At 42.1% G+C, this 27,893-nt stretch overlaps 2 protein-coding genes across 2 annotated transcripts; both read right to left on the bottom strand.

Annotated features, from left to right (window-relative positions):
* Positions 1–21: 21 nt before the first annotated feature.
* LOC141783147 (uncharacterized) lies at positions 22–18,741 on the bottom strand. The gene is made up of 12 exons (XM_074660220.1): positions 18,436–18,741; positions 17,873–18,013; positions 13,423–14,043; positions 13,169–13,221; positions 6,907–7,421; positions 6,403–6,499; positions 6,215–6,281; positions 4,898–4,958; positions 4,445–4,541; positions 3,378–3,494; positions 3,231–3,290; positions 22–3,126 (listed from the first exon to the last, which is right to left on the bottom strand). Exons 2-12 carry the CDS (start codon positions 17,910–17,912, stop codon positions 3,037–3,039), a joined length of 1,818 nt encoding a protein of 605 aa, XP_074516321.1. The 5' UTR covers positions 17,913–18,013; positions 18,436–18,741; the 3' UTR covers positions 22–3,036.
* Positions 18,742–23,928: 5,187 nt separating this feature from the next.
* On the bottom strand, positions 23,929–26,894 carry LOC141783792 (uncharacterized). Its single transcript, XM_074661303.1, has 2 exons — positions 26,635–26,894; positions 23,929–24,256 (listed from the first exon to the last, which is right to left on the bottom strand). The coding sequence occupies exons 1-2, from the start codon at positions 26,683–26,685 to the stop codon at positions 23,963–23,965; spliced, it is 345 nt and encodes a 114-aa protein (XP_074517404.1). The 5' UTR covers positions 26,686–26,894; the 3' UTR covers positions 23,929–23,962.
* Between the last annotated feature and the right edge of the window lie 999 nt (positions 26,895–27,893).

The following is a 27,893-nucleotide window of genomic DNA, read 5'->3' as shown; positions in this document are numbered from 1 at the left end:
TTACACAATACCCACTAAGTATTATTGCTTCATATTAACATTTTATTTCTTTGGTATTTTAATCACACTAGTTACATATAAACATGTTTTTACAATGGTCCATTTCCACAAAAAAAAAGTATTTTTTCAATATTTGGCACGTGCGACTTTGGCAACAAACTCAGCTTTAAACTTGTCGAAACAAAACCAGTTATTCAGTTTCTCAGCGCTGGCTGGTGTAGTACGAGAGTGTGTTTGTGCATCTGTGAGGATGCAGGTGTGACGTGAGAAACCGGATGGTCAAGCCTGTGTAGGCTTGCATTTGCTTTTGGCCTACGTCACTCCTGTAATGCACATCCCTGAGCACCCAAACAGCACTGGCACACTTGTGATAACATGGAGGCACTTTTTTTAGATTTTGATCAACGCCACACAGCCGCTGCGTTTTCCGAGAAAACACATTTGAACTTCACAAATCTTCTAACTGGTCTGCAGCCCTGCTTCTGAATGCATACCGAGCCCTTAGAAGACTCCAGCAGCTGTGTAACATCTGTACTGTACATTATTACATTCGTACACCAACAAGGTGCTGACAAAAGTGCATATTTACAGAGTGCTAACAGGTCCAGGAAAAAGTAGAATCTTTGCAGAGCATCACAGACAAGGTTAAAAGGCAAACACACATTGGCAGATAAAACAACCTGCAGTTAAAGGACTGCTTACAGATTTGATGAAGGACATGATGTAATACAGTACTTACAGTACTTTCGGCCAGTGAAGTACCAGTGTGGAGACATTTACAGCAACTCTACCTATAGATACACCTTCCTCATAAGGATGCTATGAAAACGATCTTGATAGTCTTCATCTCTATTGTGGTCAATGATTTATTTTGAAAGCTACAATATGTAACATTTTGTAATGAAGTGATAGTTGGAGTGTTGGAGTGAAGTGGGTATGAGGTACTTATCCAAAGTAGGAGTATTACTTAAAGTAGATGACGGTTGGCGTGACCCCAGCTTGGAGAAACAAACAGGAGAACCGACACCGGAGTAAAGCAATACCAATACAGTGCTTTAAACGGGGACGACAGAAAAACATATTTTAGCCACCTAAAAGAAAGGCTCACCTAAAAAAAAAAAAAAACGATATCCGTTGAAGTGTACGCTATATTTAGAATATTTTCACCGTCGTCAGACAGCCGTTTCATTCTCTTTTCTGACGGAGAACTGAACTGAAAGTGAAACTTATCTATACTCTCTCCAAAGCCAGCAGGCTCAGATGACAAAAACAGTATAGATACATTTCACTTTCATTTCAGTTCGCTGTTGGAAAATATTCTGGATATAGTCTACACTTAAACGGATAAAATAAGTTTTTCTGCCGTCCCGTCCACAGTGGTACATTGCTTTGCTCCGGTGCCGGTACTCCTGTTTCTCGATGCTGGTGTCACACTTTCCGTCATCTACTGTAAGTAATACACCTGCTATGGATAAGTACCTCACACAACCCCACTTCAAAACACACAAACTATCCCTTTAAACGGTAGTTGTCTAGTTAATCCTTCCCCTCCTGCTCTGTTGGTCAGATTCTGATAAGCCATCTACTTTCACTGTGTCTGAATTCTTCACACTACATACTGATGTATGTCAAATGCCAGCTGATTAAGTATGAGAAAGATATAAGAATGCATACGACATAGGGGTGTAAAGATTCATCTACTACATCGAAGTATCGATTTATATTCCTACGCTCCAACTACATCGGAAGGTACTCGGCAAGTTGTCCTTCACGGGAGACGTATATCGATATAAAATCGATTGTGTCGATACTTAGAATTTGCACCTTGTATTTAAAGACGAGAAAAACGTCTTATGAAAGTGTTTTTTAACACTTTTATTAGTAAAGAAATGTTATGTCATGCGCCAGCTTGCCCGCTCTGCCCTCTGCACACATCATATGTAAGCGCAGCATCAGCCTCACGTATCCAGCCGGAGAGCAGACGGTCCGCGAGGCAAATTATCACGACGGGAGTAAAGTAAAAATCAAAACAGAAATTCAACTAACTTTAGTCTAACATAGTTTAAAAATGTTTTTTCAGATGTTTTCATGTATGAAAAGATCCCAAATGAACACTGGAGGTGGACTAATTGATTATTATAAGCAAATTATTTAAACAGCGTTTGTATAGGAATGATTAGTGTCCCAAGCTGTTTGATCATTATCAGTGGTTGATCACTATCAGCTGTTTGATCACTATCAGCGGTTGATCACTGTATTATTGCTCCACCTTTTAGATTGAAAATGAGGACAGAAGCAGCAGGTTAAACCACTGTTCAATTAACTTGAATAGAAGTTGGTTTATTATATTTTTTGTTAAATATTGCACCGCCTTGTATCTTTTTGAACTGAAGCAGCAGGTTTTTTTATTATTTTCAAATCAAAGCCGTATGTATTTGCCATTAATCGTTGTTTACTTGTTTATATCTATAATTCATTTATCCCTGATTCCCTTACAAGAAAAACTTTGAGGAATCCTGACCTGCACTCTTTAGTATCAGCTATTTATTTCACAGTCACACTGTGAAACACTGTTTTTTTGGCAAAAAAAGTTACTGTATTGATTTCAAATCATTGAATCGTATCGCTCTAGATGAGCCAAATATCGTTCTTAAATCATATCGGAACCATGGAAATCATATCGTATCATTGTAAAAATTTATCGTTGCACCCCTAATACGACAATGGTAACAAACCAACCAAAACGTTTGGCCGCGCCACTTCCTTAGCCTCTACCTGGTCAGAGGACATTTTTTAAAGCGTATGACAGAAACCAAGCAGAAGGAACTTCAGTCCACAGCAGCAAATTAAAATGTCCAAAGTTGCAAATTGTAACTTTGAATGTAATCTTTTTGCTAACAAAAGTTTATCCAATTTCTGGACACACAACAAAAGGCAAATTATAGTATTCAGGGAGTCATCACAACTTGTATCGTTTCCTTTGAGGAGTCCTTAAGGATCCACTATGTTGGGATTGTCTGTCAGTACCTCCAGCGGTCACATCTCAAAGTGACGGTAGATGCTCTCCACGTATCCCAGAACCCTTTGCCAGTCAGGACCTCCTGCTCTCAGCATCTCCTCTACTGTCTGTGGAGTAAAGATTTCAAATACATTTCTAAGCTCAAAATCAACCTTGTATATGTCATAGAAAAGTCAGATGAGGCTTTATTGTAAAAGACACCAAAGCTTACCAGGGTTTGTGCAATCCCAACACTCTCTCCTGTTTTGAATGCCAGACTGAGATTCTCCCTCTACAAAGAAAAAGGACGAATCGATAAGTTTAACACCATAAATCACTTGGTGCTATCCATTATACGGGCACCAGGCACAGTTCCTACCTTGTTCTCTGGAGTGAGAGTGGTGTAAGGGATGTGTGAGGGGAGGTAGGTGTGGTAGACAGCGCAGAAGGCGAGACCGTCGGACCAGCTGCTGCTGAAGTTGGTGATGTCGATATTCTGCAGGGAGAGAAAAGATTATGGTAACACGAGAGAAGCAATGGGTTAAGATGCAACAGTCAAACAGAAACTCCAGCGGTTAAGTAACTATTTGAAACAGGCTTTTTTTCACAGAAGACATTTTCTAACTGAAGTCGGAGTTTAAGCGCTACTAACATTTTGAAGGGTTGCACCAGCTGAAATAGTTCCAACGCAGGCATAAGTTTAAATCTTACACCTAGCACGTAGCAGGTGTAAAGTCCTCCATAAAATAGCGGTTGTCATGGCGCATTGTTTTGAAAGGTGGGATAACTTTATTGGATGAGGAGGAGCGAATTATACCAGCTGGTACACCGGCTGGTATACCATCATTCACATTACACCCCTTGGACATTCATAATGACTGATTTAATGTTATACGTCTACCGCTTTCGTTTTCCACGCGTGAACACAGAGGATTACTGACCTGCTGGCAGCATATTTGCAACATAACACGGACAGAAACAGGGCCCTCAGACCTTCCCTACAAGTATCTGGCACTATTATTTTGCTATTATATTACCCTATGTTGTAGTTGACGGTTTCACCACTCAATGTCACTGTTGTTATTTCGCATGTTAGCTGTAGATTAAAGGTTGTATAATTATTACCTTATCATAATGCTTTGATTAATGTTAGCTATTTTTAGCCGCTAGCTTCTTCGCTAAACTGTATCAAGAATAGTGCTTTTCACTGATTGGCCAGAGAAAGTGAAAATGTCATTTTCTGCAGCAATATTTTGGTTAGTGTGGACTTTACTGCTGTGAAAAAGGGCCTATTGAGGTAAATGGTGTGCATTTAGTGCATGTTCTTGCATGTGAGCGTGCCCCATTGGCTCGCTCACATGCAAGAACATGCACTAAATGCACACTATCATCCTGTTGCTGTGGGGAAAAAAACAAACATGTAAAGTAAATCATGCCCAGGATCACCTTGTAGCCTTGTGTCCGGCTCTGACACCAGCGGAGCAGCGAGTTTCTCTTGGAGCCTCCATGGCGACGCAGCAGCAGGTTGAAACCATCCTGGGACCTGACAACAACAAGAAACAAGGCTTCAGCTTTTTTGGGTTTGAACACTGCAGGAGTTGCTGTTATCAGATGGGTGTTGTAAAAAAATCTTGTGACATAGTTGACTCTGTTATTGAAAGGAAAACCTAATTAACACATTGATTCAAGTGGGAGAGGTGTTTTGGCCCCAATATCGAGCTTTATGAGTTCACCAGACAAATGTACCGGGGTCAAAACGAGTAATTAGATTTACACAGGATGTAGCAATTGGGCTGGTCCCTTGGACACAATAGTTTGTCAGTGTGTGTGTGTGTGTGTGTGTGTGTGTGTGTGTGTGTGTGTGTGTGTGTGTGTGTGTGTGTGTAGGTGTAGACTCACTTGCTGGGAGGCAGCTCAGTGAGGGCAGAGTTGTACTTGTTTAGAGACTCCTCACGTTTTCCTGTAAAGACAAGGAACCATACTTCATTACCCAAGAGTCATTACGAACACTTCAAGCAGCTACACCACCCTAAACATGCTAACGTGAACTTCTACATGTTTAAAGCAGCATTAATTGATTTTTGGCCACTAGGGGGCAGCTAAACAAGCTGTATAATTTACATTCACTGTATAAAGTAGCGACAAAGAACGTACATTGCCAAGAAGTGAAAGTCAATTGTTCGTTCCATTGCAACATCAGCGCCCAGCAGCAAAGCTACGCTTCCGCCATTTTGGACTGAAAGCGACTTCCAGACGGCAGTATCTGCCTGCAAAGTGCCGGACGAAAGTAAAACTAAATTATTTAAATTCTATTGTCATATTTTACCAAAATGGCCTATGTTGAACAATAAAATATTATAAATATATATATAATAAGCATTTTCAGTCCTTAATGGCAGCAGCGGCTGTTGTCAAAAAATTACCAGAGTTTCGTCTCTTTGCTTCTATACTCTTTGGAAGCAAACATTTACACATCCTAAAGACACAGAGCTACATTACCATTTATTTGGAGCTCTGTTTTGGTCTCCAACTCTTGAGAAAATAAGTCTCTCTTTAGCAGCTATATATACCCCACTATGTTCACCATTTATTAGCTAACTTTGCGTGTTTGGTGCTGAGTAGGTAGCATACAGTTGGTTTATCTGAGCTTTTATTCTGAAAACAGCCATCTGTTGCATGCTGAAAACAACACTATAAGAGTGCTGAGAGTGAAGCAATAGTGAAGATACTAAACCACTAAAGAGCTGAGGGAAACTGCATTGTTGGGTAATACTGCAATTACCTGTGGGCTTTTCTTACGAGCTTCCGTTCCACATTATGCATAGTCGTTTGAGTCATAGTTTATATGAAAATTTTGATTAGTGCAGCTTTAAAAAGGTGCCCTGTGGAGTTTTCTCGTTAACAAACAAAAGTTGTGTCATGCTGTTACGTTATGACGGCGTATCTTTGAGGTCTAACAAACATATTGAATGCATTTCCCTCCTCATAAAACATTTGTAAAGTTGATTTATTGAATATATTAAATCCTGCTTTGTTTACATTGTTTCATGTTTACTAGCACGCAGTGTTCTTCTTCTCTGCCTTTGTTGGCACAATGCTGCACTTCTTGGCGGGTTAACGCCGTCCAATTATCCTTTTTGTGCATCCTCGTGCACGTGTGCAATAAAAACTAAATTGTACACACACACAACACAACACACACACACACACACACACCTGTGTCAGTGCTCGACCTGCTGTCTTGCCAATCCAGACTTCTTCGGCCTTTTAGTTGCCCCAGGTTCTTCAAAACAGACAAGATTTATTAAAATTCAGACAAAATCATTGCATGATCAGCAAACCATGGATTTCCTGGTTAACGACCAAACTCTAATGAGGATCTTCCTCAAGTTAAAGTATCTCACCTTGTTTATAGGTCCAAGCGTTGAGGCAGTATTGGGCTGGGAAGTTCCATTCTGCATGGTGGGGGAGCCCGAGGAAGCGGGTAATCTGGACAGGCTTCTGCAAAATTACAATGCATAGTTAGTCAACTCAAATAAACCAGACCAACTGTTTTTGATGGCATTTTTTATAGAACAGCTGTTCCACACGGCTCCAGCTGTAAATTAAGCTGTTCAAACTGTCCTCAAGTGGCCCTGTGGAGGCCTGAGGGTTGAGTAGTAGTGCAGTCAAAAGAAACCACAATCACAGTCCCGACCAAATTTGGTGATTGTAATCAATTTGTCACTGCTGTGTCAGAGACAAAAAATGTGGAGGACCACAAAGGGATTTTGGGCTTTTATTTTGAAATATTTGACTGTCGGAACACATTAAAGTGACACCTACACAAAATGATGTTTTAGTAATGTGTTGCAGAATTTATTTTTCTGTATTCCCCAAAAAGCACAAGGTCAAACAGTTTCTCTCACCTTGACCTCTCTGCGGTTAACGTCCTTCGTGTCTCGTTGGATCGCACCTCCTCTCCGCTCCTATCCTCATTGGTCACATTTCTCAGGTAACGCTTAGCCACACCTTTACAGTCTGTTCTGGCCTCCTCGACATTCTTTGTCAGTTCATTCGGACTCCTGCTTTCCGTCCCTTCTCGCCCCGACCTGTACAGCCCCCTCTCCCTGCCCCTCTGGGTCCCGTCTTTGCTCTCAGAGCTGTTGGTTGCTTCTCCATTGGGCCTCTCTGGTTCCTGACATGGAGCCGGGGTGAGAGTAGCGAGTCTCTGCCTGCTCTCCTCCAGCTCCCCTCTCAGGGTGACATGTTGCATATCGGCCTCCTTCTGTCTCTGCTGGGAAGCGGCCAGCTCCCTCTCCACGTCCTTGTGCGCCGTTCGGAGTGCAGTGAGCTCTTCTTCTGCCTCGGCTCTCAGACGGTCCGCCACTGACACCGCCACCTGTAGGTCAGCCTGGAACTGCAGCCAATCACCCCGCTCCGTCTGGAAGGAAAACAATAGGGGCGTTTATGTGACGAACACCGATTGATGATGCGTTATATGAACACTAGGGATGTCATGAGAACCTATACTCTGGTACCAAGCCAATGCCAAAATTCTGAAAATGTAACGGTACTTATTTTTCAATAGTACGATAAGTACCGTCAGGACTTGAGACTAATAGCGTCCCGTCATCCCGGGGGCGATGTGTGAAAATGTGTTTGGGACGTAGTAAACTCACCATCGCCGCGTCCAGGGAACCCTATTTTTTCCCTGATAATGCTACATTGTGAACAACAAATCTGTGTTGAAATGGGCAGGACGAGAGCTAGTTAACGTTAGCTGTTAGCTCCGTGCAGGGCTGTGCTGCTTACCGGCTGCTAACAGCTAAGGTTAACTAGCTCTCATCTTGCCGATTTCAACACGGGAGGTGCTGTTGATTTACATTATGATGCGTTCAGGCTCTATTCAGTAATGAATAAATTACAGTAGCATGATGTGTTCAAATGTAATCTTGTAAAATATAGTTTTGGTGAGAAACTTGAATAAATCCAGTTGTTTGAAGGAGATGTTTTCACAGCAATATAGAATAAAGAGGGAATTATAACCTGTTTAACTTCCTAACAAAAAACAGTATTCAAATTGTATTAAAAAGGAGTAGATGAGGATTTATTGTTTTTTGCTTATATTCTACTGTGGTATCAAATTGGTATCGAGAGTCATGGAATTTCACTGGTATTGACTACAACATATCTGGTATTGTGACATCCCTAATGAAAACAGACTGATATGTGTGGTTCTTAAAAGATAAGGTAGATGGCAGCACACAATTAGCCTTAACACGTCAACTCATATGGTCATCCGGAAGCTCGTCTTTCTGAATGTTTGTTTGTTGAAAAAAAAGTCCCTATTGCAAACACTTTGACAGACATCTTTTCTCATTTAAATTTACTTCTGGGTCCAGAACAATAAAACACGCAGCTTATTGTTCTCATTAAAGTACAAACAGGCAACTCATACTGCTACACTATTAGACAAGTATTATTCTACCGCAAATCATTTTCTCTAATAACTTAATACAAAGCATACAAAGGATTAAACTGGTATTTAAATCCAAACTGGAAAAACCAACATATCTGAACTCTCAGCTGACAATGACTATAATCAAATGAACAATCAAATATCTATTTGTTGGAGACTACAGGTTGAACTGAACTGAGCAGCAAGCCTCGGCAAGCACAGAGAACTGGAACTGGCAAGTCAACTCTAATGGGGCATAACTGAATTGTGAGCCAAAAGGTTTTGCTCATGTCATTTATCAATTTGTAGAAAAAAAAGGACCCTTAACAAGTTTGGACACGGACAGGAAAAAAACAGATTTAAGCAACATTATGGGAGCGGTGCCAAGGTTGCATTGTGAAACTGCATTCTGTGTCACCAACACAACTGTTTGTTTGACACAGACACAGACTCAGTTTCATGATGTACAAAAAGTTTCCATGTTTTCATTCTTTAAGAGTATTATTGCCTCGGACGTGCACAAACACTGCCCCAGACATCAAAAGAGACTCAGAACCAATGAAGCCAGATGGCAAACGATACCAGGACATTAAAAACGTTAAGCAACAATCATCATAAAAGGAGAGAGGGAATGAGAAAGAAGGAAAAAGGAGAGAGGGAAGGACAATAAAAGCGGTTGAAATCACGCACAGATTTAATACTGTTAAAAGACTGTGGAGCAATGTGAGAGATGTGAGGACGAGTGCTGAGGAGCGGAGGGAACTTGGGAAGGTTGGTAATTAGATGAAGAATAGACGGAGATGTGGAGGAGGAGGAGATATCTGAGCCAAGTCCCTCCCTTATCTGACCAGTGACTCAAGACCACAGCTGGACCCGATTACACTGCAAACACACACACACACACACACACATATCGTATTCCCCTCTTCTCTCCCACACACACACACACACACCTCTCTTATTCTCTTACCACCAAACCACATTGTTAAGTTTTCTCACACACATTGACACATTCAGGGACACTCTCCTTGGTATCAAATGAATAGTAGCATGGCGGTGTGTGTTTGGAGAAGTTCTATATTAAGCGATACTAAAAAACACCCACTCGGACCTGAAGGATCTCCTCTTCACAGAGCCTTTGTTATCTGGACATGACTCCAACTGGAGCATGTCTGTTTAAGGAAACAGGAAGGAGCGCTCCTCAAGTTCACACTGAGATAAGGGTGTGGGTTGTCAGTCTTAAGATGCACACACACACTCGTACTCCCTCAAGAGCTGACCTAGTGCCCCACTGCAAGACCAGATGTGATACCCAGCACACATATACACTTGTCTATACTCTTGATGCACATCTGAGTTCCTGGAAAGGCTCCAGCACATTTGGAGATTGAGTCAGTGTGTGTTTTCCAACCATCTGTCCCTAGTTCACCTCCACACCCAGTTTTTCTCATACATACTTGGGGGAAACATCCCAACTCTGTAATGGCTCCAGCTTTCCACAGCCTGTGGTGTGTATTCAAAGAAGTGCTTGAATACACCGTTACACCTATTAAGGGACATTTTACTTCCTCTACAGCCGTCACACACGCGCACAAAACGGGCAAATTCCCCCCGACTGGCGCATGAAAATAGCTCAGTAGCGCCTACAAGTTGCATATCTAAATGTCCGCTGACATCAAAGAAAAGGGTCCCAAGTCGCTGCCATTTACACGGAGCTGCTAATTCGACACAGCATGCACACGAGCCCCCTCCTCCAATCCTCCCAATCTTCATTTTACATGTGAACAGCCTCCGTGGCCTCCAGATACACGGCCTTTTTGAGTCTGGAGCAGCCTAGCGAGGAGAAAAGAGGGCCGAGAGGGAACCTGCAGATCGTTCCTGGAAATCTCCGGCAGCGTTCACCTGGAACTGATTCCAAAGCAGGGCTTTGAGATCGGCTAAATCTCCAGGAGGGAGGGAGGGAGCACAAATGTGACCAGCCACCCACACACACACTCACACACCCACATTACCCAGACATGAATGAGTGTTTTCATTTTTGTTGGGTAAGACAATTGAAGACTGGTGGTGCGCATAAGCACAGACAGATGGTACGTCTCATAGTAGTTCGGTGCACATTGGGTAATCATGCGTTTTCGGAATTCAGTTTAACTTCAGTACATCCGAAATCCATTACGCGCAGACAGAGAGAGTTTGGGAACGCAGGGATGAAGACAGATGACGGAGGAGAGGCTTAGCTGACAGAATGGGACTGGAAGAATAATGGCGACTTAAATTACACGGGGAAAAAAAGGTCAAGAAAACGTCAGAGCTAAAGAAAAAAGGGCTTAAGCAACTCGGGGTCAGATGAAAAGATGGATGGAAGTGACTATGAGGCGAGGAAGCGAGATAGAGGAGAGGCGAAGGAGAAGAGAGAGGAAGGACGGGATGAGATAGAGAGGAGCACTGCAGCAAAAAGTTGGAGGGTAATTGTTTGGAGTTCTTGTGCTCAGGGAGGAGCGGTCAGCTCTCTGATGGAGAAAGAATGAAGAAAAAGGCAGAGAGGCTCAGGGAAAGGGAAGGAGGAGGGGAAGCGTCCATACAAAGCTAAAAACCAATCGCACCAGCCAAGTCTTTCAATGCATCTGTACGTGTTTGTGAGTCTCACGTGGAGCACACACACAAAAACACATGGCCAGTCAGTCACTGCGAGCTTTCAGCCCTCCCCCCTCCCAACTCTCCCCACACAGCACAAAACAAAACAAGTTTTGTCTCCTGAACAGCCGAATGTGAACCCCCCTCCTCCGCGCTGCTCTCCCCTTCTCCGGCTCGCCACAAAAAGCCTCCCAGGACAGCAGAGCAGACGGAGAGGGTTCATAAAGTCGAGCTTTGCAGGCTTATATTGCCCTACCGAGGGCCCATGTAAACACCGCGTTGGATTGGCCCGATTTCTAATGCACGGCTACCTCTCGGTGGTACGCCACAGTCTCTCTGAGGTTTAGCTGGCCTGTGCAAGGCTCTTATTTCCAGGTCCCTTACAGGGATGTGGGAAAGTGGAGGAGAGAGGAAGGAGAAAGAGGAGGGAGCAGGGATTGAATATCAAGTAGAGGAAGGAGGTGACAAGGAGTACACGATTGTCATGTGTGTCAGATTAGCACTTATAATAATTCAAACAATTCAAAATAAAAGAATATTAGAAGTGAGGACAGTCACAGAACAGAGATGGGGTTGACAAAGACATACATACTGTAGGTCATACTCCAGCTGTTGTAATCTGTGGCAGATCTAGAGGAAGCTGGGAGCCTCTGGCTACAATCCTCATAAGGGAGGGTCAGGAATTGGAACGAACGAAGAAACAGGAAATTACCGCAGCATATCACCATCCTCATAAGAGCAAGGAACGCCCGAGCAATAGGACTGAAGAGAGCTTGAAAGAATTAACATTCTTATGAATTGTTCATGATTTAGCCGGAACCTAATAGTGTGTCAGTCCAAATTAGCTGGTATGGTTCTGTACTGGACACGCATCTTTTGCTGGGGTCTAGAGAGGAGAAATAAATGCGTGTGATGATGGAAGCTTTACTTCTTACTTAATAAAAAATAAAAGAAGGCAACAGGTGACATTCAAGATTTATGTTAAAAAGAGCCACACCCATATGCAGCTATCTCTGATCAACTCTACAAGTATGAGCTACAAACAACTGACAGAAGATGATCTCAACGATTTTCCTCTTTTGGGCCTCTAGCAGAGGACAGGAAGACCTCCATTAGCAAAGCTGCAGCTCCCAGCGGGGCCCAGTCCAAGGCTTATTGTGATAGAGGGGGGGGTGGAGGGTGACAGGGTGTGCTTTGGTGTTATCTCCTGGATGAAAGGTCACAAGCACTACTCTGACTTATGTATAATTGGAGTGTGTCACTTCCTGTTTACGTTGCTATACTTGTCCACTTTCAAGTGTGTTGGCAAAAGAAAAAAGGGCTAAAGATAGGAAAAGGTACATTTTAGTGGGAAATGCAAGACAAACTTTGAAATGAAAACTCAAAAACTACAACCATTAGAGCATGGGTGGCCAAACTATGGCCGGCGGGCCAAAAGTGTCTGTTGGGAAATATGCCAAATATATAAATACATTAATTAATAGCATATTAAATAGCCTAATGTTGTAAGATATGTTGCCAAGACAACTTAGATATAAACTAGAAGATGGACTGCATGCAATGTTTCGGTAAGGTATTAATAATAATTTGAATTTCAACGTTATGAATGAAGCTTCAGATTATTCAGTAGGTTACAGCACCTATGAGCAACACTGTTTTGAATTTCACAAACGCAGTAATCGGACCGACCAGCCTTATTATTTTATTTATTAGACCGCTTCTTCATTTGACTTATTTTCAAGTTGTGTCAACATCTTGTACTTTTAAATTGAAGCGTTATGGACGTCACAGAGCTGTCCGTCAATGATTTTTATGAACGTTGTCGTCACCATCGCATTGCATTGTGGGTTATTTATGCCGACGTAGCGTCCAGCGTTACATACTGTAACATTTAATTCAATGCAATTCGCATACTATTGGTTTCATACTAAGGTTTAGGACATACTAAAAATCTCACAAACTGTTTTAGTGTACTAAATAGCATGTTGGAATGGAATTTCGGGCGCAACCACACTGACCACACAGACGAAAATTAGAGAAGAAGAAACCAGCCAGAATCTATTTAAAAAACAAACAACCTTTCTAGCGCATCTCACCTGTAAAGTACTCTTCAAACTCTTCACTTCTGTCAGTAGATGCTTCAGTATCCCTGAGGGAAGGATACAGAAATGTCAGAAGACATCACATGCATATCAAATACTAAAAAAAATGTCAAGGAAATGGATTTGCCCTTCTCAAAACAGGGAAACGTTAAGCCCACAATGAAATGGCAAGTTTATAGTGCTCAACAAAAATCCTGCAGACTTGAATATATAAATAAATATAGAAAGTATATTGCATTATAAATTACCTGCTGAGTCCGTGGCTCCATCCTGACTGGCAGGGATACCCAGTGTTGTCCTACACTCCTCCAGCAGCTTCTCCAGCTCCTCACCCTGGCTGTCCCCAGCTTCGTGAGCGGGCAGCAAAGACTGACTCAGACCGCTGTCCCTTTCCCCCCAGTTTGTCCCAGAAGAGCTACCCACCACGGGTGAGGCGCTACACAGAGAAGAGGGGCTTTTTGTCGGGCTGACGGCCACAGTCTTCCCCCGGGAGACCAGAGGCCGAGGGGTGGAGGTCGGAGGACACCCATTCCTCCCCAAAGCAGCTTGTCCTTTACCCACAACACTCCCTGGCTTGTTGTGCAGCGGGCTTACTCCAGGGCCGACGGTGGAGCTATTTGAACTGACCGGTGGTGGATGAGGCCTCCACAGAGGAGGGGGACTGGTGGAATTGGTAGTAGGGGTGGTGCTCGGCTGTGCTTTCTTCGCACTGGATGTGAGGACTGGGACCGGAGGTGGAGATGAAACTGGGGCTGCAGGGGATGGTTGAGGTGAAGTAGGGTGAAGGAGTTGGGGGACACCGGGCATGAAAGGAGGCCCATCACTCTGTGGAGAAGCAGGAGGAGTGTGGAAACTGTCCCCATGGGCCACTAGAGAAGAAAAACAACTGAATTCAGATTAAATAAGAAAGGCAAATGCATGTTTAAAAAGCCCTCCAAGACTTATTTTAAAGTGGCAATCTGTAAGATTTTAGTCCTGGTTGATTCGGCGACACCTTGTTTTACTGGTGGTGACAGCAAATGCGATTTAATAGCCTACAACAGAAGAAACTATTGTTGTTTTAATAAGGAAGTGGGGCAATAATTGGCCTTTTTCAATCATTCTGTGAGGAACCGTGATCTGATTTTATGCTGCACACTGCATGAGTCTGCGAAAGTGAAAGTAGTTGGTTATCGCTGAGAAGTTGTAGATGTGCAGCCTGGAGCCTGCAGCTCTTTATCTAACAGCTCACTGTGTCACTGTGCTACCTCTTGTTCCATTAGGGCTACTCCCTGTCAAAAACTGGCGAAAATTACCGTTGTCTTGTTTTGTAGATGCATTTTTGATGAACAATGGCGGTCAGTGTCGAGCTCACTGACAAACACATTGCATTTCCTGTGACTACTTAATAATAAGAGTGAACTCGCGTTTCGTCAGTTAAAGCAGCAGTGGGTGGAAATGGAGCAAATATGACTATATCCTGACAGTAGTGCATGAGACAGTTAATCTGAAAAACATCATGTGCCTCTGTGTCCTCCGGTGCTCCTAATGGCATCTGCAAGATTTCACAGACCGGAGGAAAACAACCAATCAGAACAGAGCTTGAGTCTGCCTTCTCTGAGCAGCTGTCAATCACTGTCAAACTCCGATCAAACGGTCAAACTAGGCAGCGCTGATCAAATATTAATCAATATTCTGTTACTGTAATGCCTATTTCTCGCCTCAAATGTTTTCAGAAACATCTTGTAGTGTGCTGTTTAGCTGTAATATGAGAAAGTTTGTGACCTGGCAGCCATGTTTAGATCAGTTGAAGAAATATAAAGCACCGCCCACCAGCCGGAGCACAGCCAATAGGAACGCTCTCTCTGAAATGACCTGTGATTGGCCGAAGTCTCCCGTCACAGGCTAGATTTGTTAAAGCCTGAAAACAGAGCCATGAGGAGGTGCAGAAGTCTAGTTTTCTCTCAGAACACTTGAATTACAATATGCTGAAAGGTTATTATGGAATATTTGCCCAATGATGCCAAAAATGTCTGCCAACTGCAGGTTTAACAAAAGTAATTCTGAGTGGGCTTTTTAAGTTATGAATCATTTTCAGAGACACAATAAAACAGATTGAAGGAACTGACAGAGAAACTGAATCATGGACAGAATAAAAACAGTTTAGTGGTCACTAGTCTGGCATGTTGACACTGAAAACTCCATTCAGAGAAGTGACCAGACCAGCAAGCATCCAGGCCGTGCCCCTGAAGATGAATGCTTTAACACAGACATTCCTCTCAGGCTGCTCAGCCACGACGTTGTGCGACATTCATTCTCCAAATTCAGGAACACATGCACAGAGGACAAACGTTTCCCTTACATAGACCTATTTGCAGCAGTCAGGCGCAAATAAATTTCCAAACTTGACACAATAGCAATAACACAAGAAGTGATTTTTACTTTTTGGCTCAGCGCTCCTCGCCCATAACAGCATGCCACCAATAATAACTTTAGAAGCTATGGGAACCGCCGGGCATCGTTGTGTCTCCTTTCTTTTCTTTCCTCCTTTTCCTTGTTTGGACAAAAAGCTTCACTGCTAGTAATGTGTGTGGTTTCTTTCTCTTAAATGATGTTAGAGCAGAAACAAAGTTACACACCACCTGCTGTGAGGCCAAATCACTGGGAAAGAATGACAGGATTGTCTTAAGAACTTTCTCATGCCACCTCTGCTTTTTTATTTCTTCATTCCAAACCTTAATGTGCTCGTCCAACCATGCGCACGGGTGGTAGATTGACTGAATGAGAGAGTGTGTGTGTGCGTCCATCGAGGTCTGTGTGTGTGTGTGTGTGTGTGTGTCAGATAGCATTAGGCTTCCTATGATTAATCCGCTGCCCTTGTGCTGAGCCGGGGAATTCTGCCGATTCATCACAGCTGGCCCGGCGAGGCCAGAACGAATCACATAGGGACGCCAAGAGAATGACCACTCACTGTGCAACACACAGGAGGGCTGCCAAGATTCCTGCTGCCGCTCACACACATATACACATATACACACACACACACACACACACACACACACACACACACACACACACACACACACACACACACACACACACACACACACACACACACACACACACACACACACACACACACACACACACACACACACACACACACACACACACAGCCTTTCCGCTTGCTTCTCCTTTTGTTGCCTTCAATTTCCTGATTACCCCTTATCCACCCCTCTTTCATGCAGCCTCCTCACTCTTCCTGTATTTTTCTTTTTTTCCCCTGCACCATCCTCCTTCTACTACATGTAGCAGAGCACTGAGGTGTACTCAAAAAACCTCAAAACATGGGACCAACACTGGGGCTGGGACGATACACTTATCTCCAGAGTCGATACTATCACGATACTTGGGTGCCGATTTGATATGTATTGCGATGTTTTAAGTATTGCGATTAGATATTATGATTTATTGCGATTTTTGTTAACTTTTATTTAACACTAGACTATGGGGAAAAGTTAAATCATACACTTCTAGGGACTTTTACTTGGAAATGTTTTTTTCGAAGTTTTGAAAAACTTTGAAATATCTAAATTGATACAGTAAATATATTTGATTTTCAGCATGTATGTAGTCAGAGATGTCCAGAAGTCAAATATATCAGTCATTGTCAGGCATTATTTCTTACATTTTTTTCCAGCAACCCAAAAATCAAACAATAAAGACATTTCCCTCACAAATTAGTGGTATTTTCTTTTTAATTTATAAAGGAAATGTGATGTTGTATACTTCTGGTGAATATAACCCAATCAATCTTATTTGCATATATGTATTTTGTATATACAGTTCCCTTTGTCAATGCCTTATTTTGAAAACCAGATATAGTCACACGTATACTTCCGCTAACTTCGCCAAGTCCGTCGCTAGCTCTCCCGTTAGCTCCGTTCTCTTTAAACATCCATGGTCAGCTCCATCAGGGCCGTTTGAATGCATTTAACATAAATGTCAGTATATGGGTGCTCTACAGTTGTAGCGATAGCCGATTTGACCACGAAGATGAGAGTGACGGCTGGCTTGACCGCACGTTACCGCAATACGATAACGCTTCCTGTCCATGACAGAGTTAGCATGCAGCTTTAGCCATGATGTCTAGCTCTGCTTTTCCTGACAATGTGTGAAACCCAAAGTGTTTCCATACTTTACAGTATGTGTAGTGTTTACCACTTTGGATTTAAAATGTGAGGGTGCAGGTCGTATCCACGCGGACCCTCCACCATTTGCTTTTTCCCGCTTTGGCTCAATGCAGCCGGCTGCGGTTTGTTTTGGTTGACGGATATGGAACGGATATGACGTCACGTTACTCTGACTACAAAAATAAAAGCGGTAACTTCCTTTTACCTCCGCAAAGACTCAAATAAAGCAAATATATCGATTCTGGCATTAAAAAAAATCTATTTCAAAATCGCGATACAGAGGTGAATCAACTTTTTTTTCCCCAACCCTAATATGTATCAGAGCATTGAGGTGTTTTTGAAAAATATCTCAAAACATGAGGCCAACACACACATTGCCAGGCTTCTTCTGCGTGTGTTGCCAAACATTTGAAATCCATTTCAGCATGCAGAGAAACAAGACCAAAGGAGGTTCAAGGGAAGTGATAACACCAGAGCTATGGTTGATTTGCAAGCTCATTAGTGTGTGGGTGTGTGTTTGACCTACCTGTGGGTCCATGTCCGTCCTTGCTGGAAAAGTTCCCCATACTGCAGTAATGGGGGTGTGGGCCACTGATGGGAGGGGGGAGCTGCAGGTGCTTGTTGCTCTCTCACTCAGCCCAGACCAAAGTGGCACAGTAGAGGTGACCTACACACACACCCATCAGGACATCCAGAAAGATAATGGATGAAGTTATATGCACTGTTATCCAGCTGAGGAATAATTCAGTAACTGCAGCTCTGAACAGAAAACAACTTTCACTCCCTTAAAGTTTATGATAAACTGATGGATGTTACAGGGAAGTCCACCACATGTGTGACAAACAAAGTTGTTAAATACATCTGAATGAGTAGAAACTGTACACTGCCAGAATTAACACATTGCGCGCCATCGAAACAACACAACTAGTCCAACAAACTGTGCCAACGCCATTAACTTTTACGCGCCATCAACGCTGTTACGCATTGAAAAGTGTTACATGCAAGAGTTTGAAAAACGTGTTCAGAAAAGTAACTTAACTTCTCGCCCACTACGTTGAGACCAATACCGTTAAATAAAAGGATACAAACCTGTTAAAAGCGGACAAATAACTCCCCAAATCCTTTTGTTTCGTTGTTTTTGGTAACTTCTTCTTCTCCTCCTCCACGCTGTGCTCCTCTCAGCGCTGCTCCACCAGGCGCACTGCCCAGTGTGTCCTCACGGAGGAGAGGAGAGGACAGGAGAGGAGAGGGGATGGCACAGAGGCACGTGGAACTGACTTTACTTACAGTAACATTTAATACCAGCAACATGTCACTGCTGGAAACTTATTATTAAGAAGACAAAACGTGATTTAAATCCGCATTTCGAACCAAAGAGCGAAGAAAAAAAGAAAAAAAACCTCTGGACATGGATGTCAGATAACAGCTGGATGTGTCCACTAGAGGGCGCCGTTGTGCCGCGTTAGGAGGAACCTGTTGCCTCCTTCCTCACTATTATTACCTCCTCACTTAGTATGAAGTGGACTCTCACAGGCTGGTGACCCACTGAACTACTGTGCCACACAGCAGCTCCAGCCTGAAAAATATCTGTTTGATATTTTCTTATACCAGTTTTTACTAGAGATTAAATGTATGCAAACTTCCCCCATTCACTAGTTTTTGACCTCTACTTCACACAGATTATTTGAATTTTAAGATGCTTCAGTGCAACATCTGCATGTTTTTAGAGTTGTGAGTGCTTTAAACTAAGTTGCTCATAAATTAAATTACTTGTCTGATCACTCTTTATTTGTGCATTAATGCAACTATTTGATTTGCATAAATCTGAAGCATAACACAGGATAAAACACTAAAAGGTAATTATAAGTGATTTCCATAGTAGTCCTGGCCTGCTGTGGCTCTGCTAATTTAACAGATTTAAAGCAGCAGTGGGTAGAAATGGAGCAAAAAAAAGAGCCAGGCTGGAGCCTGCCATCTATGAGCAGCTGTCAATCACTCGCAGCCTCTGTTGAATGAACAGCCAATAGGAACGCTCTCTCTCTCTGAAATAACCTGTGATTGGCCAAAGTCTCCTGTCAAGGGCTAGATTTTTTTAAAGCCTGAAACAGAGCCATGAGGAGGTGCAGAAGTCTAGTTTTCTCTCAGAACACTTGAATTACAATATGCTGAAAGGTTATTATGGAATTTTTGCCCAATGATGCCAAAAATATTCTACCTACTGCAAGTTTAAGTGGAAGTCGTGACTTGCAGATTTAATTAGATATTGCTCATTATAAAATGCAAATAGTACATTCACTAAAATACTAAGTGCATTCACCTGACTCTCATTTCCTTCTAATAAAAAGGTTGTTTTTTTTACATGATTTTAAAACTCTAATAGATTCTGAGTATCCCATGTAATGTGTGGGGTTAAATAATTCAGATCCAAAGAACCACATCTATGAATTTTAATTAACTTTTGATTATGCGTCGTATTATATATGCTGGTGTTTATAATACTCAAAACACTTGAATTGGCTCTTTTATTGTATCAAAAATGTAACGTGTTGTCTTATTTTTTACAATCTGTAAGCAGGCCTATCTGATGCATACTAAGGTGTAGCCTTTAATTGTGACTCCATTGCAAGTGTGACATTAAGAAATCTGGTTGTAGCAAGTTTCATGTTTGACACAAATAAAATAGATAAATAATGGCACATATTTGTGCGTTGTCTTCTTTGTGAAGTCTGAAGCATCAATGTCAGTGTCCACAACTGCTCTTTGGATAAACCACTGCTGTAGGTAATAATGTCAATGTGGATGTTCAACCCTTCCCAACTTATTAACATTACCATATCTTCCATATCAGTGATTCTAAAGTTTTACATAATGTAGCTTAGTGTTGTCACAATACTGGAATTTCTAACTTTGATACAATATCTTGAAAAATATTGATATTCTTTACCATTTTTGACATGCACACTAATATTACACTATTATTCCAGATGTGACTATTCAGAATTTGAATCAGGCCATATTCCGAATGGAGCATTTTCCGAAGAGACGTGGAGCTTTGCCGATATTATTCAGGTACTAGGAGCATTCTTGTTCTTGTTCATAAAAAGAATAGCTTGAAGGACACAGCCTTGCAAAACTTACACCATGGAAACAACATGATTGCAGTTGAAAAAGGAGAGATATTGAAGTTATTAAAGTCATGGGGGCGTTTTACGTTAATCAGAGTATGCACGGCTGAATGTAAACGGAATTATTAGTGGAATATTCATTTTTATTAGCTACGTAAACAGCTTAGTAGGAATATTGTCTTGCAGAATAAGGGCAAAAAACTGAATATTTTGTTCATGTATGGGTAGTCATTGAGGGCATAAAATTTAAGAATTTTTATTAGGGCTGTCAATCGATTAAAATATTTAATCGTGATTAATCGCATGATTGTCCATTGTTAATCGTGCACATTTTTTATCTTTCTAAAATGTACCTTAAAGGGAGATTTGTCAAGTATTTAATATTCTTATCAACATGTGATTGAGCAAATATGCTGGATTTATGCAAATGTATGTATATATTTATTATTGGAAATCAATTAACACAAAATATTGACAAATATTGTCCAGAAACCCTCACAGGTACTGCTTTTAGCATAAAAAAATATGCTCAAATCATAACATGGCAAACTTAGGTTTTTATAGTTTCATATGATACCAGTATCTTTATTCTTAAAGCTGAGCGCGCTACAACCTAGAAAAATCACAAGTTGCATTAATGCGTTAAAGAAATTAGTGGCGTTAAAACGAATTTTCGTTAACACGTTATTATCGCGTTAACTTTGACAGCCCTAATTTTTATTAAAAGATAAATAGTAGTGTGTGTGTGTGTCAACTTGATGTCGGAGAGAAGAGAGAGCAGAAAGCGTAGCTGGTACCTGTGTATCGATATTATGGAGAATGAGTATTGAAACGGTTTAAAATATTCAGTATCAATATGTATCGATACTGTGATATTTTTGACGATACTAAGGTAGCTCACAATTAGATCATTAGGACGGTGCTTACTCCAGGTATAATATATGTAAGAAATGCTTTACACTGATATCAAAGAGGAGCATCACGTGAAACATGTGACCTGTACTGGAATCTGAAGTCTAAAATTTACACGACTGAATGATTCAGCTGTTAGAAGTTATAAAATCAGTGTTTAATCCCTTTAAGTCTAATTACAGCAAAACAGCATGAATTGCACATTGACTAAAAACATATTTATTTGTTGGTACAAAAAAACACATCGCACAACACTGTACAAAAACAAAGTGTGACCTGCAGGTGTGACTAAGTGCAACAGTAGAGCAGCGTGTTTGCAAGATGCTTTTATTTCATAAATCTTTTCCAACATCTTTTCATTAAGTATTAATTATATTGCTAACAGAACAAATCTCTCCTTTAATAGGCACACAGCTGAAGTCAAGTGAGTAAACCTTTACAGATGGTAAATGAATGAGCGCTGATGTGTGACGCCCACACAACAAGCTGACGGATGAATACAAACATTCCCTGTATTTCATTCCAACAGCGAACACGTTTCCAGATAATTCATCGTTGTCGGTGCACTGTCTTGTCTCGGGCAGTCCTCCCTCATAAACTGTACTCTGCTGAGTGAAACAGGAAGTTTGCTGCAGTGAGCTCTCCCTCGCCCTCTGATTGAGATCAATAGGTTTCCACAGTGCTCTGTGCTCACTGTGCACCACTGCGGTATGGAGAGAATCCATCACAAGCAGCCAGGTGCGTTACACAACCTCCAGCCCCCCCACCCACACTGATTTCACACTCATGGGAATACAATGCCTGAAATGCAGTTGGCGTCAGTGTGACTTTCAGACGTTAGAACAGGTGAAGAGCATAAGGAGTCATATCTGAATTTGTACGTTTTAGTCCTAATTTACCCTGGATTTTACCTTCAGGCATATCCTGTTGTTTTGAGAGCATCACAACCCCATTATGAAATTGCTTATGGGTGTCCATAGCAATTGCTTGTTCAGTGTCTGATGCCAGTTGGAGCCATTAGCTCCCTCTGCTGAGTGGATTACGAGCATTTTGTTGGTGACCTACAGCGCTAGCGGTCTGAAAAGGCCACTATCGGGGCGCTAAAAACTCCCAACCTGCCACAACTAGCCGCTGGTCCAATTTGGCATTTGGACAAGTGTGGCTCTTAAACAATGAAAAATGGATTACGAGGTCTGGCTGACCTCTATGTGATGAAACACTCAACTTTCTCACCATCCTCCTTTTTTTTCACAACTGTCCCCTGCTTGTGGAGAAATAAAACTCAAAAACTCCACATTCAGTAGATTTTCAAATATTGGTAGGCGGTAAAGATAAAGACAGTATGACCCCATGCTATCCATACATAAGGCACAGCACGCATTCTCAACCACACTCAGTGTCTCGCCAGTCCCTTTTCACTGCAAATGTTTTTGGTGTAAAACACAAAAGGAAACACCAATCCCATAATGGATATGTCCATGTATGGCAGTGGGACGAATGGTGGACGCTGCAGGGGGAATGGTACAATGTTGTGGATGCACAGTCAGGGACTGTCTGCCTCATCTCTCACGGGCCCTTCCTCATCTCTAATACCAGATTAGGTGAAGGAGTATGTGTGCCAGGGATGATTTTCCACCTGGGTTAATCCCTACAGAGGACACAGGCTTATCCACGAGGAATCACCATTCTAACTTGCCCTCCAGCCAGCCGCAGGGTAAATTAGGACTCGTAATCCGGCAAGGTGTTGTTTACATGACTCAGGTTTGATAACAAACTTTCTTCTATTAAAAGAAGCGCTTTCAATCCACAAAACTGCCCGGCCGCTATCTGCTATTCTGTCGCCACCCTGACCAATCCTTTAGAGAATTCAACTTGTCTGATCACAGGAAGCACCAGTCACTGATTCAGTCGCCAAGCCAACCTGTGTCTTCCTCCGCCGTCTCTTGATTGACAGCCGGTGCCGGACTGCGCCAGCAAACGCCAAGGCGAGTTGATGGATGGCACCTGCTCCTCCTCGGAGGAGGAAATCAATTGAAGTCATGGGCAGAGATGGGGTGCTCAAGCACTTACACATGGCTGTCTGTCTGGGGAGGGTGGAGGAGGGGAGGGCAGAGGGAGAGCGTTGCCAACCATCTGTGTACAGAGGGACACTGCCAAGCGTTTTTACGCCGGGCTTCAAAAAGACACACAATGTCTCCAAATTAAACATGTTAGCTCCTTCATGCTGCATTCAGCAGCAGCATTTTGGAAGTTCCAGCATCATTACGCACTCATCCAATCATTCATTTTGCTTCGTGCCTTCTCAGTGCATTACCTTAATACTAGTGAGTGTGAATAGCGTTTTGACTATTTTTGTACCAGTTGCATTAGTTACAGAACTCATTATTACTAGAAGACATCCAACTTCCTGCGAACATAAAGGTTGAGGTCAGTCCAACATCCACACTTGCACGTCATCAGAGAGCACATGGGCCACACGGGGGGGCCAGCATAGCTACAATCTGAGTCGTGCATGAGTGTAGTTACTGGAGCTCAACCTATGATGTTGGCGCCAATCTACATCCAAGCTCCAAAGCTTATTATTTCACGAAGACTTTCTGGCCCACAAAGGAGGGAGGTGGGATCTCCTGGTAGGCTCCGGCCTGGCGATTAACATCCAGGAAGGGGGTCTTGTGGGCTGCCGTGCCCACCATGCTGGCGTCAGTGTGTGTGCCAACCCACTGCAGCACGCGGGCGGAGGGCCGGTGGTAGAGGGCCAACTGCCTGGAGCTGTAGCCACACATCCCGATCCCCACGGCCCCCAGCAGCATAGCCATGCCCGGCATGGTCCTCTGCACTAGAGGCACCACAGACACATTGTGGTAGGCCTGGGTCTGAAAGGGGAGAAAAGTGGAGGGTGAGACGTGATCGGAGGAATGTTGGATTTCCTTGGCGTTGTGCGAGTATGAATTATGAAAAATTACAAGGGTTGGGGAAAAATGTATTCACCTATGTATCGCTGTTTTTTTTTTACAATTTTGAAGTACATCTTTTAATGCCAGAACCGATATATTTGCTTCATTTGATTCTATACAGAGGTAGAAGGAAGTAACCACTTTTATTGTTGTAGTCACAGTAACATGACGTCATATCCGTTCCGTATCCATCAACCAAAACAAAACGCAGCTGGCCACAGTGAGCCGAAATGACAAAGCAGGAAACGGCGGAGGGTCTGCGTGGATACGACCTGCAGTCTCACATGTTAAAACAAATCACAAAGTGTTAAACGTTACACATACAGTAAAGTATGGAAACACTTTGGGTTTCACACATTTACAGGAAAAGCTGAGCTAGACATCGTGGCTAAAGCTGCATGCTAACTCTGTCATGGACAGGAAACATTATCGTATTGCGGTAACGTGCGGTCAAGCCAGCAGTCACTCTAATCTCCGTGGTCAAATCGGCCAACGCCACAACTGTAGAGCAACCATATACTGACATTTATGTTAAATACATCCAAAAGACCTAGATGGAGCTGACCATGGATGTATAAAGAGAACGGAGCTGACGGGAGAGCCGACGGACGAGCTAGCGACGGAGTATACATGCGTGACTACATCGCACATGTATACTCCGTCGCGTTCTCAAAATAAGGTGTTAACAAAGGGAACTGTATATATAAAATACATATATGGAAATAAGATTGCTGTATTATATTCACCAGAAGTATAAAACTTTACATGTCCCTTATAGATCAAAAAGAAAATACCACTAATTTCTGAGGGGAAATGTATTCATTAATAATGCATGACAATGACTAATGTATTTGACTTCAGGACATCTCTGACTACATACATGCTGAAAATCAAACATTCTTACTGTATTAATTTAGATATTTTCCAAAGAAAAAGTCCCTATAAGTGCACGATTCAACTTTTTCCCATGGTCTAGTGTTAAAAAAGTTAACAAAAATCGCAATAAATCGTAATATAGAATCGCAATACTTGTAGAATCGCAATACTTAAAAATCGCAATACATATCGGCACCCAAGTATCGTGATAGTATCAAATCGGGAGATAGGTGTATCGTCCCAGCCTTAAAAATTACAGTCCAGAGATAACACAACTTCCTTGCAAACAATGACCAAAGAGTCATGATTTGTTAATGTGCTAAGTGTATGCATGGATGCAGATCAATGTTAGGACAACATGCCCTGCAGACCCTTTTGTCCGCATCAAATGACTGAGCTACAATATGTTCACCTCAGTCCCAGCCTCATCTCGCCCTCCCACCAATCCCACAGAGATTAAAAACTCATCTTCTCTCATTTACCAAATAGCACTCTGTCTCTTTTGACAAACAAAAGGCTCGTCTATTTTGCGACACGGGCAATTTCCTCAGTGGGCCCTTGACAATTATAAAGAGGAGCAAATAATAGAAACCTCATAGTTTCAAATGGCGCTGTGTCACAGACAGTTAAGAAGCCATTCCTGTAGCTCACTCACCCGCTTCCCATTTCCATTTAAAACGCAATGGACTGTCACAGGCTTGGATTTCTCCATTGTTTGTGATAAACACCGGCAAAAAGGTGATTGTGTTTTGTGAGCTGAAACAAAAGGCACACTGGAACAGAAGCCTGGAACCGACTCATATTTGCGGATGGCATGTATATGATATGATAGTACTGTATTTCATCATCTTGTCACAGCAATCGGTCGAGACACTCGACTGAATAAACGGCTGCATAATGGCAGCATAAGGCTCAGTGGAACCAACTCGCTGTGCGCGCCGTTTCTGTCTATAAACTTCTGCACGCACTCATAAAACCTACACCTTGCAAACACTTCATTACGTCAATGGCTGCTCTCAGGACTGTCAGAGTTATTTCATCTAGCATTGCCTTCTACTCCTTAAGGAGCAGTAGAGACAGAGCATGTCATGCACCGTGTAATCTAGACTTCACATCCAAGGCATTGAGAGGGCTTTCTGCCTTTTTGTTTTGAAGGTCTTAAATCAAAAACAAGTTGCTCGATGCAGAAAAATTGCAATAAAGTGCAACCCACTTCTGCTTCTAAGATCATTTGCAATGACTCAGCACTTTATGTTCCTACTATCCAGCAGTATATAGAGCTTTAGTGTACGCATCTAAGAATAACAATCACAGCAACATATTCTGTGGGTGGTTGCAGGATCTACTTGACTCATATAGTATTGAAAGATACAAACTAGTATCACTTTATTTTATGAATGAAACACACTGCTCACACTCACCTGCAGCAGCCTGATGTAGCCCGGAGTCAGTCTTGGGAGTCTGAAAAACATTTTGGAGCGTTTCGCGGTGGTCTTCCTGTTGAATCAGGTGCGAGTTAAAGGCCAGATGACACTCGGCTCTTCTGTTTTCTGATGCTCCTCTTCCTGGACTCCCAGGACGGGAAAGCCACAGACAGCGGGTCTGTCCGAGTGCGAGCGTGGACACTTCAACCTGTGCTCAGCTATCTGATGCAGGAAAGCCTGCTCAGCCTTTATAACTTCTCCTTCCTGTGTTTACATAACAGGCAGTCTGCAGGTGGTGTGTCTAAGGGGATTACAGGAGTTGCCACAGAGACAAAGAAGTCTGTCTAAACAGAAGGAAGGTTGAATGGAGCGTAGGGATGGGTGATACTTACAGTAAATATCACAGTATACTGACTTTTAGTAGAGTCATATTGAAATTATATGGGTTACTGTTTTACAAAATTCTGCAGTGGAAATGAATTACTTCAAGCAAACTCTAAATAATTAAAAACAGTTATTAGGTTTTATTTTTGGTATACATGTATGCAGATATGGAGGATGGAGCCTGCCAAAATAAAAAATGAATGAATAAATAAATAAATGACTCGATAAACAAATATGCCATTAAATTAGAAATAAGTGTAACCATTAATTAATTGATAAAAATGTGACATCAATTGATATTTGTTTCTTAAATAGAAGAGTAGATAGACAGGGGAATTAATAAAACGGCAAATAAATAAAGAAACAAATTAAAACAGAAATATCAGTTGATGTCTCATTTTTATCAATTAATTACTGCCTACATTTATTTTTAATATGTTTTGTACATTTAGTGGCATATTTATTTATGAGTCGTTTATTTATTTTTTATTTTTCCAGGTTCCATCCTCCAGATGCAGAGTTTTGTCTAACATTTGCCACATTGAGATGAAAATCAATACTTCAAATATTCTTAATAATAATATGATTATTTCAGGTAGTCATAATCAGAGTGTATTCATCTATGTATATGATGAATGTGTGTGGAAAATCAGAGGAGGATTTTGATTCATTTCACCATCCTTTTATATCTGTTTGAAGGGTTTGACATCAAAACAAGGTGAAGAAATGATGATCGAGGTGTTAACTCATTAACTCCTTCAGGTAGCATCAAGTGTAACTGATTTCTTGTGACTTCAGCAGTACCTTTAATAGCTTTATATACAGAAAGCCTGAGTAATTTGAAGTCGGAGCCACTAGGACCCATTTGAATC

The sequence above is a fragment of the Sebastes fasciatus genome, chromosome 15 (assembly GCF_043250625.1).
Source record: "Sebastes fasciatus isolate fSebFas1 chromosome 15, fSebFas1.pri, whole genome shotgun sequence".
NCBI classification, from domain to species: domain Eukaryota; kingdom Metazoa; phylum Chordata; class Actinopteri; order Perciformes; family Sebastidae; genus Sebastes; species Sebastes fasciatus.
This window is presented reverse-complemented; position numbering and strand designations above follow the sequence as displayed.